This window comes from Tupaia chinensis, unplaced genomic scaffold, assembly GCF_000334495.1.
Source record: "Tupaia chinensis unplaced genomic scaffold, TupChi_1.0 Scaffold000527_1, whole genome shotgun sequence".
In the NCBI taxonomy this organism is placed as follows: Eukaryota; Metazoa; Chordata; class Mammalia; order Scandentia; family Tupaiidae; genus Tupaia; species Tupaia belangeri.
In genome coordinates this window covers 3,668,725-3,679,249 of record NW_006160040.1, presented here as the reverse complement: position 1 = coordinate 3,679,249, position 10,525 = coordinate 3,668,725, and the positions used below count along the sequence as shown (strand labels likewise).

General features: G+C 42.1%; 1 protein-coding gene across 1 annotated transcript in view; it reads right to left on the bottom strand.

The window, feature by feature from the left end:
* Window positions 1–625: 625 nt before the first annotated feature.
* Window positions 626–10,525, bottom strand: part of NR2E1 (nuclear receptor subfamily 2 group E member 1) — a 26,117-nt gene continuing 16,217 nt past the window's right edge. The window contains exons 7-9 of the mRNA XM_014591063.1: window positions 10,082–10,231; window positions 9,724–9,829; window positions 626–1,890 (exon numbers count right to left, since the gene is read on the bottom strand). Coding sequence (XP_014446549.1) covers window positions 1,728–1,890; window positions 9,724–9,829; window positions 10,082–10,231 — 419 coding nt within the window. The 3' untranslated portion in view covers window positions 626–1,727. The remainder of the gene's footprint in view (window positions 1,891–9,723; window positions 9,830–10,081; window positions 10,232–10,525) is intronic.

Genomic DNA, 10,525 nt, shown 5'->3' with positions numbered 1-10,525 from the left:
TATGTTTTATTTCTTTATTCATCATTTTACAAATGGGATTCACTGTACAAAGGAAATTGTCTTTGTGGATCAGTTCTTCAGGCTAGAGAGGTCTGAGCTCCAGCCTTAACACCAGGTGCTGCTGCCACTGCCACCACCTCGGTTTTGGTGGGTGACAGCCAGCCAGGGGGGGAGGCTAAGAATTCAGGCAGAGCTCATGTAAATTCAATATATTTTTATTCTTTGTAAATACAATGAGTACAACCTTTTAACTTCACAAATCAGTTAATTCACTTTGTACAAGAAAAGTTTTACTCATCCTATGATAGTCCAAGTGCTGAATTTTTCTCAGTGCTAGTACCTAATAAATCAAAACGTGAAAAGTACAGCAGCTATTCAAAAATGTTTGTCTCTACGTTTCCATAAGTATAGATTCATACCAAAGGAGCAGCTTATAGTGTAGGATGATGCGTGTGTGTGTGCGCGTGTGTGGGTACATGTGTGTGCATTCAAGGCTTTACTAAACACCAGTTTCAGAAAGGTATTGGAGTCTCAGGCTGTTAGCAATGAATCAATTCAGAAACTTGGCAGCGTGCATCTTAAGTTCCTCCTGGCATCGTGTCCATGCTCGTGTACTGGTATAGATTCATACCAAAGGAGCAGCTTATAGTGTAGGATGATGCGTGTGTGTGTGCGCGTGTGTGGGTACATGTGTGTGCATTCAAGGCTTTACTAAACACCAGTTTCAGAAAGGTATTGGAGTCTCAGGCTGTTAGCAATGAATCAATTCAGAAACTTGGCAGCGTGCATCTTAAGTTCCTCCTGGCATCGTGTCCATGCTCGTGTACTGTCCGGTGTGGCTCGCCGAGCCACGAATAGGGACCCCCATTGCCTTTGGTTTCAGCACTATGTTAACAGGACAGCAATCTACCTCACTCAGTCACTCATTTCCACTTTATTTGGTTTTGCTGATTTTATTCACCCTCCTTCCACTTGTGTTCTTTTAGTAAAGCTCTTCTATTTTTGAGATGTTATCCAACCTGAAGTCCTGGTGAGAATCTTGTTTTCCTCCACCAATTCCTTTGACAAGGTTGCCTGGCCTATGGTATTTTCAAAGGAAAGAAAGGAAGGAAGAGAGAAAGAAAGACAAAAAGGAAAGAAAGAACAGAGGAAAGGAAAGGAAAAAGAAAATAGAGAAAAAGCAAATCACAGCATAAGCTATTTTCACTTGTTAACTCACTTCTGAAGGCCACTTAATGATGTATTACAATAGAAGGGAAACTTTTGATAATACTTTTGATTTAAAACCTAACCATTATTTTTAAAATAAATGCTCCAACATGACATAGTTCTGAAGGCTGCAGTACGATGTTATATACAGAGCTGTATTTGGTTACCCAACTTTATATGCTAAAAGGGAAAAGAGCACTAGTTGTGTTTCAGCATTTAACGGTTCAGCCTAATCTTCCAGGTAAGAGGCAGAATAGCATGGCCTGTGGCAACCCCCCATTTGCCCACCTCCCAGGGCATGGCAGCCATGTTTTTCCACTCAGCCAGTCCTGTTTCTTCCCGGCTGCCCAGTCCTGGTTGAGGCAGCAGGTCATCGCTACTGGAACTGTTTTGTGTCTATTGGCATTTTTCCTGAAGGCTATGCATTCCCAGATTTATGCTTCCTGATGGGTTAGTCAAGGCTTGTTCTCCATGGGTAGAAGTTCATCTGATACTGTCCCATCCCGAAAAGAGAGTACTTAGATGTCACTGGATTTGTACATATCTGAAAGCAGTCTTGTGATTGGCACATTGCCGATGGTTTTTTTGAAAAACACTTCTTCTATGGTTGATGGACTAATAGAACGTAAAGCTGGCAAAAGCAACAGGAGTTTTCCAAAGCGACAGGGTTGAGTGGGATATCTGGAATATGAGAAGCCACGAAAGCAAAGTCAGAGTCCATTTCTAATGGGAGTTCATATCTTACATTCGAACACACATCACGTCAGTAGGGTTTCCTGATTCAGGCCTCTCAAATAACATACTCCCCCTGCAGGAGCCCTAGACAGGCACCCCTGTCCTGTTTTACAGGTAGAATGCTTGAGGCACGAAGAACCTAAATGATGCTGCCAAAATCACCTGGTGACTTTACATTTGCAAAGGAGCTGCATTTTGTTCAGAGAAAAAAACAGTTTTAAGAAACATGACACTAAAAAAAAAAAAAAAAAAAAAGAAAGAAACATGATACTAATTTTAAGCCAAATAATGAATTTAAGGTTACCATTGTAGAAAACAACTAGGGTGTTGATGATAAATGATGAACATGTATCCAGTTGATGTTGATGATGAAAACACAGATTCTAGCAATAGAATAATGGCATTTCTTGAGAGGTTGGAAGCTGCATAGTTCCCAGGCCAACCTGAACACTCTGGGCAATAGCTAATTGGGAGGCTGGGGCAGGAGGATCACGACACAGCAAGACCTTGTCAAAATGGCTATCTTTGTCTCTCTTTCCCCTGTTCCTCTCTCTCTCCCTCTATTTCTCTTATAAAAAGGAGGGGAGGGAAGAGTTCCTTTTTCTAAGCAATTCTCCAAATTATTATTCAGGCATTACACTTAGCCACTCTCGGGAATAATTCTATCCTTATTACACTGCAAATTAAAGACTAAATTCTGTTGGGTGGCACTGCCACCCAACTTTCATGTCAATGAAATTGGCATATAATTAAAGATATGAGAAGCTGCTTAACAATTCCTTCTCTTGATGTCCAACATACATTTGTGCTCAGATAGGCAAGTTCAATTTTCCACTGTCTTTAGATGCCTACAAGCCACCTCCTCACTACTAAATAAGTCCTGATGCTTATTCAGTCAGTAGCTTGGAATCAGGTATTAATACACTCAATAAGGAGCACTCTCTACACTGAAGCAAGTCACCTAAAAAAAAATAATAATAAAAAACCAAACAAACAAATAATAAAACAACGAGCTCCAGGGACTCATATCTGTAAACCAAGTTCAACCTAGGTCACAAAGTGCTAGAAACTAAGGGATATCAAAATTCCTTCAAAGAAATTAGGTAGCTGTTTCTAACTACCTTGATACACTCCATCCTGCACTCAGGAGGGCAGCTTTCAAACTTGTCTCTTAGCTTTGGACACAGAAGAGTCCCTCTCTTCAACTGGGTACAAGGCTTATAACTCATTCTAAACCTATAAGGCCTTTATTTGGCTCTTTCACTGCCTGGCTTTATGACTATCCATGGACAGGGGCCATCAGAGCACCATTAATAATGTAGACCACATGTAGCCCTATGGCCTGGTGATTAAGGGAGCCAGATCTCACATGACTAACTGCATAGTTTTAAGTCCAGTCCCAGCTGCTTGAAAAACATGCTGGGCGTGTGTGTGTGCCCTAAATCCCCACAGGGTGAAGAACTGGTGGAAAGGAATTGTAGCCACCACTGGGGGTGCTTTCTCCCTCTCCCTCCTTCTTGTCCCTCTGTCTCTTTCTGGAAAGCGTATGCACCCTTGGGCAAATTAAATAATAATGATAATGTAATCTGGGAATGATGAAGCTACACTGGAAAGACAAAACAAACAAAACCCCTAAATCCCACCACTTGCTCTCCTTGCTGAGTGCATTTCCCACATCTCCTGGAAAGTAATCCTCAAACCCATGCCTCCCTTTCAGTTGGCCACTTCCTCTCCCCATCAGCTCGGTTTCCCTTTCCTGGATCAGGCAAAGCAGAGATAGCCCTGCAGTGAGTTGAAGCAGAGGCTGACTAACAGTCTCCGCCATATCTGCAGCATCCACCCAACATGCTGAATATTTCCCAGGGTCAGAAACCACTGTGGGAAATACCCAGTTTCATCGAGGATAGATTCGAGGGAACCCATAGACTATTAACTCTGGAGTTTTTGTGAATAGGCTATCCACTCATCTACTAATGCACTTCTGTTATTCTCTAGTTGGGAAAGGGCCAGTTAGTTAGTCAACAAAAAATAACGACCAATTATATGTGGAGTACTGTACTATCCAGAAACAATAACTGTGTGTGTGTGTGTGAGAGAGAGAGAGAGAGAGAGAGAGAAAGATAGAGAGAGCGAGAGCACATGCATCAGTGTCTGTGAGAGAAACTGTTCAAAATTACCATTTTTTAAAATTTGTTGTAAGATGGGACCAGCAGATAGCATAATGGCTACGTCGCTGGACTCCCAGGTAGTTGACCGTGGTTTGAGTCCTGGACCCAGTGGCTTAAATTCATGCCGGGTGCGTGTGCATACGTGCCCAAGATCCCAAGAGGAGAATGGAGGTGAAGGGATTGCGGGTGGCCATCCCCCTTGGGGGGTGATTTCTCGCTTTCTGTCTCTGTGTCTCTCTCTGTCTTTCTGGCAAGCATATGTGCCCTATAGCAAAAACCTCTCCAAAAAAAAAAAAATGTTATAAGATACACGCACTTAGAGACAGAAAAAGAAAGAGAGAAAGAAAGAGAGAAAGCACTCACCAAGGCATAAGAACATGATAATCCCTTCTCCTTCACTCTCCTTTGGAGGTTGTGGGCATGTTATTGGTGTGTTTTTCAAGCTGCCAGGTCCAGGACTGAAACCACACAGTTGGTCATGTGGGGTCCAGTCATCTTCACCACTATGCCACCTGGTTGGCTCTCCAAATTATGTTTACATTAGCCCTATAGTACAGTGGTTAAGCACTTTACACAGGGAATCATATCCCACATGGCTGACCATGGTTCAAATCCCAGCCCTAGTGGCTTGAAAATTATGTCAGGTATATGTGCATGTGTGCCCCCAAATTCTAATGAGATGAAGGTATGGAGGGAAAGGGACCGTAGTGTGACCACACCCATTAGGGGTGCTCTCTCTCGCTCTCCGGTGAGCACACACACCTTCTGGCAATTAGAAAATTATTTTTCATAATATCTGGGACCAGCAGTTGGCATAATGGCTATGTAACTGGACTCCCATGTTCTCGATTGTGGTTTGAGTCCCAGACCACTGGCTTAAACTCACAGCAGGTGCATGTGCGTGCATGCCCAAGATCCCGAGAAGAGAATGGAGGCAAAGGGATTGTAGAGTGGCCATCCCCTGGGGGGTGTGATTTCTCACTTTCTGTCTCTCTATCTCTTTCTAGTGAGCACACGTACCCTATAGCAAAATAAAAAACTCAAAAAAATAATAAATCTATGCCCCTAACTTCATCAATTGATATGAATGACTGGAAGTGTCTTTTGGGGTTTAGTGTTTTGACTCAATCACAGATTTATGTACTTGACCTTTAATTATAACATGAACTTTGTGTGTGTGAAATGCCCATTCCTAGCCTCTCCTTATGTCTTAGAGAGATTCTTACAGAGTTGTGACATACCATTAGCACAGTTTACACATGAACTTTTTAAAAATTATTTTATTCCATCTTATTCATTGTCATTATTTTATTTTATTTGTTTAAAGTTGACCAGAGAGAGACAGAGAGATAGGTAAAGTGAGAAATCAAATTGCTAGGTCTGGGACTCGAACCGTGGTCAGCCATGTGGGAGTGTCCAGCGCCTTAACCATCATGCCACCTGCTGGCCCCAACATGTTAACTTTTTTTTTTTTGGAGAGGTTTTTGCTATAGGGCGCGTGTGCTCGCCAGACAGACAGAGAGAGACAGAGAGATAGAAAGCGAGAAATCACTCCCCAGAGGGGATGGCCACACTACAATACCTTCTCCTCCATTCTCCTCTCGGGATCTTGGGCACGCACGCACACGCACCCGGTGTGAGTTTAAGCCACTGGGTCCAGGACTCGAACCACAGTTGACTACGTGGGAGTGAGCAACATAGCCATTACGCTAACTGCTGGTCCCCCAACATGTTAACTTTTCATTTCAACTTCAGATTTTATTTTTCTAGATAAGAAAGTGTTTAAAGAAAGAGTATTCACTAGTTTGAATAAGCCAAGAAATAAGACAGTCATTTTGTCATATCTATGACACTAAATATTAATATTAAATTATAACTATACCTGACAACATGAAATAAAAATTCCATGTCAGAGTTAATTATTTATGAGTTCCTTCCAAGAATAATCTTGTTTGTGGGATGGGGGTGATGTAGCATACCTGCCTTTTCTCTAGAATACACTATTGTTCATCTATGGTTGAACTCTCCCACATTACCGTCAGCAGCTCCTGGCAGGCCAGACTTACTCAGGCTTCCCTGTTCCCCTCTCTACTAACTCCCAGAGCAAAGATGACCAGTTCCCCCAGTGGCTCTCACTATCCCTTTCTTCCCTGCTGAAATCCTTCTTCCATTCATGGACCAACTCAAGGATCAACATTGTCTCCCTCATCAATCAACCTTTCCAGATTTTCTCTCACCCTGTCCAACTGGAATTTGCCACTCCCTCCACCCACTTTGCTTTTCTCTCATCTCTGGTCTGAATTGAAGTGACTCTTCAGCCCACTTCATGTAATGATAAGGAGCAGTGTCTTGGCTTTCTTTTCTGTATCCTATAAGGCCTTGCATACAGTGCCTTGCTGAGGCTTGACTGAATCAGTAACTAGATATCACATTCATTTTGGTTTGGTGTTCTTAATACCTAATGGCTCTAAATGTTGTAAGTCAGTATTGATGTACAAACTAGTCTTTAGGGGAGGATGGTACTTACTATATGAGAGGGATTTTCAAAAGTTCATGGAAATGCGGGAACCAGCAGTTAGCGTAATGGCTATGTCGCTGGACTCCCATGTAGTCGACCGCGGTTCGTGTCCCGGACCCGGTGGCTGAAAACTCACGCCGGGCGCGTGTGCGTGCATGCCCAAGATCCTGAGAGGAGAATGGAGGAGAAGGGATTGCGGCATGACCATCCCCCCGAGGGGTGATTTCTCGCTTTCTGTCTCTATGTCTCTCTCTGTCTGTCTGGTGAGCGCACGCGCCCTACAGTGAAAATCTCTCCAAAAAAAAAAAAAGTTCATGGAAATGCATGCTATAAAAAAATTATGAGAACAGCAGGTGGAGTAGTGGTTAAGGTACTGAATTCCCACATGGCCAACAATGGTTCAAGTCCCAGATCTGATAGCTTGAAAATCACAGCAAATAAATAAACAAATACATAAATGTTTTAAAAACTACACATGGATTTCCTTTTTTTGCATCAAAATTAACTTGTACTTTAATTCATTTTTTTCTACAGATTTTTTAAAAAGATTTTTTTAACTTTATTTATTTAATTTGACCAGAGAGGGACATAGTGAGCAAGAGAGAGAGAGAGAGGGAAAGTGAGAAAGCAAGCTGCAAGGTCCAGGACTCAAACCATGGTCAGCTATATGGGAATCCAGTGCTCTTAACCACCACGCCATCTGCCGGTCCCTTTTTCTACAGATTTTTTTGAAGAATATATATACATATATTCTGTAATTTGCTGTTTCAAGCCATTGTACTTTAATTTGAAAAAGCATATACATATGCACTATCATTTAACACAGTTTCAATGATATGCAATGGACAGAAAATAGTTTTACTATTAGGAATTCAAAAGAGGATTTATGATAGAAAAAATAAATCCTTTTAGAAGTGGTATCACTCCAAATAGATACAGTTGATTTGAGATTATTCTGATCTCTTAGGTGAGAGAGGCATTTGATATAGTTATTCCCACCAACTGGATGATGTTGAGACCATAGAAACAGACTACCACCGCTCCCTTTCTTTTTCTTTTTTAAAGAGATTTTTGCTACAGGGTGTGTATGCTTGACAGAGAGACACAGACAGAAACTGAGAAATCACCCCCTAGGGAGAATGGCCACACCTAAATCCCTTCTCCTCCATTCTCTCAGGATTTGGGGCACACACACACATGCACCTAGCATGAGTTTCAAGGGGCAAAGTCCAGCACTCAAACCACAGTTGGCCATGTGGGAGTCCAGCACCTTAACCACTATGCCACTGGTTGGCCCCCACGATTCTCTTTCAAGATCAATCTAGAGAATTAACAAGGGCCAGCCCCATAGTCTAGTGATTAAGGGAACCAGATCCCACGTGGTTGACTGCAACTCAAATCCCAGTCCAGAGGCTTGGAAAAACAGGCATGTGTGCCAGAATCCCAAGAGGATATAAAAACGGAAAAGGAATTGTAGCATGACCACACCATTTTTTTGGGGGGATGCCCTCTCTCTCTCTCTTTGGTGAGTGCATAGGCCCTCTAGTAATTAAAAAAAGAGTGAGAAAAAGAATAAGGAACTCCATTATTTTGCTTGTTTTCTTTTTCCTCTCTTTCTTTCTTTATTTCTTCTTTCTTTTTTATTTGCTGCAGGGCGTGTGTGCTTCCAAGGGTGGGAAGGGAGAGAGAGAATGAGAAATTGAGAAAGCACCCCTCACCCCAGGGGTAATGGTCATGCTGCAATCCCTTCTCTTCCATTCTCTTCTTGGGATTTTAGGCACACACCACATGTGTCTGGTATATTATTCTTTAAAAAAAAAAAGAATTATTTTATTTAACTTTATTTATCTATTTGACATTTATTTATCTTAATTTGACCAGAGAGGGATAGAGTTAGAGAAAGTGAGAAAGCAAGCTGCCAGGTCCGAGACTCGAACCACAGTCAACTGTGTGGGAGTTCAGTACCTTAACCACCATGCCACCTGCTGGTCCCAGTGTCTGGTGTATTTCTCAAGTTGCCAAGTCAGAGACTCAAACTGTGCTGTCAGTCATGTGACATCCACCTGCCTTAACCACCACGCCACTGGCTGGTCTGCAACTTTAACCTTGGTTTGATGACAATCCTAATTTAGGAAGCTAGAAAGGTTCTATTGGTCTTTAAAAGTCTGGCTTTTGGGACCTACAGATGTTGTAATAGTGATGTCGCTGGACTCCCACATAGTTGACCATGTTCAAGTCCTAAACCTGATGGCTTAAAACTCATGCTGGGTGCATGTGTGTGCGTGCCCAAGTTCCTGAAAGGAGAATGGAGGAGAAGGGGTTGCGATGTGGCCATACCCCCTTGGGGATGATTTCTCACTTTCTGTCTCTATGCCTCTGTCTCTCTAGCAAGCACACATGCACTATAGTAAAAGTCTCTTTTAAAAAAAAAAAAAGCCTGACTTTGTTCTTCTTCTAAAAATAGAATCAGAGTTTATGCCTCTTGGTGGACTTTCCCAATTGCCCAATGCTGATTCAGGCTGGAGCTTTGGTGGAGCCTTGGTGGCTGTGAGTTTTTACAAATAGTCAGGAACACCCTCTGCTAATGGACCCTGGTTAGTTAGAAGTAACTTGGTTGATGGTAGAACTCAAAATAACAGATTCCAATTGCCAAAACCAAATAGTAGTCATAACAGATGGCCTCTGCAGAAAGTTCCCTGGTCCTTACTCAAGACTGGCATCTGAAGGAAGCCACCTTCCTTTTTTCAGTGGTGACGTGACCACTCTCCAATATATCAACCATAACACAGTGGTCTTCAGTTTTGACCCTTCCCACATCCATTCTCACAGATGCGTTTAACAATTTTGTTGGATGAACTTGTTCAGCCAGGGCAGCTGCAATGTGTCTGACAATGCTTTCACGTTGATTATCTATTTTGATTTGCTCCCCTCACCCAACCTGAAAGATAGGTGAAGACATAGATTCTAACTAAATTAACTGACTGGCAACAGGATAATTAGCCACAATGTTTGAACTGGCTTATTCCTGCCTACTCACACATTCACAATAAAAGCAATTTTCTTAACTACATGTTCAAGGCAAACAAGGGTCACCTGGTATGGATGTAGCTGTTGAGAGTTAGCTGAGCCTCGTCTTGAAGAGCTGCAATGGCGGCAGCATTCCGGAAACTTCTCAGTTCAGAACCACTGTGTGTAGGAACTAGAAATGAAGACCAGGAAACTGTGACATGCTGCACAGGGAATGCTGGGGTAACACATCCCTCTGGAAGTGAATTCCCTGCAGGAGAGCATGGAGATCCCCACAGCCACAGAACATGGAACTAGCCAGGGAGTATCGGCTCCCTTGAAAATAAACACCTCTTTTTGTAAAGGTGAGTCTGGACTTCGAGGTGGCTGAATTAGTGAGGAAGCAAAACTGGGAAACAAGAGACAGGGTTCTGTGTCTGCTTACCAGCTTTGAAAGTGACGATGCATTTTAGACAGGCAAATTCAGTAGCATCTAACCGGAGCTGTCTAAATCGAGCCACCACCTCTTGTAAAGCCTGTATTTCAGATATGATCTTGTTCAGCTTCTGGGAATCTGTGTTGTCACCATTCATGCCTAGAATAAAAATATGGGATAAATACTCTACTATGAAGGCATTTTCATGATTTAATATTGATTTTTGACAAAATTCTGCATATCAATATCTATTCAATTGTCACTCTAAGATATCTGATTCTATGTAAACTGGCTATATTGTATGAAAGTTAATATAAAATCTTCTCTTGGATGATAACAAACACAGTAATTTGCATTTAAATAACAATGCAAGCAGTCATGAATACAACAAAACAACATTATTTGCATTTAAATATAGATTTATAAATGACAGGTATACTCTATTGTTCAGCA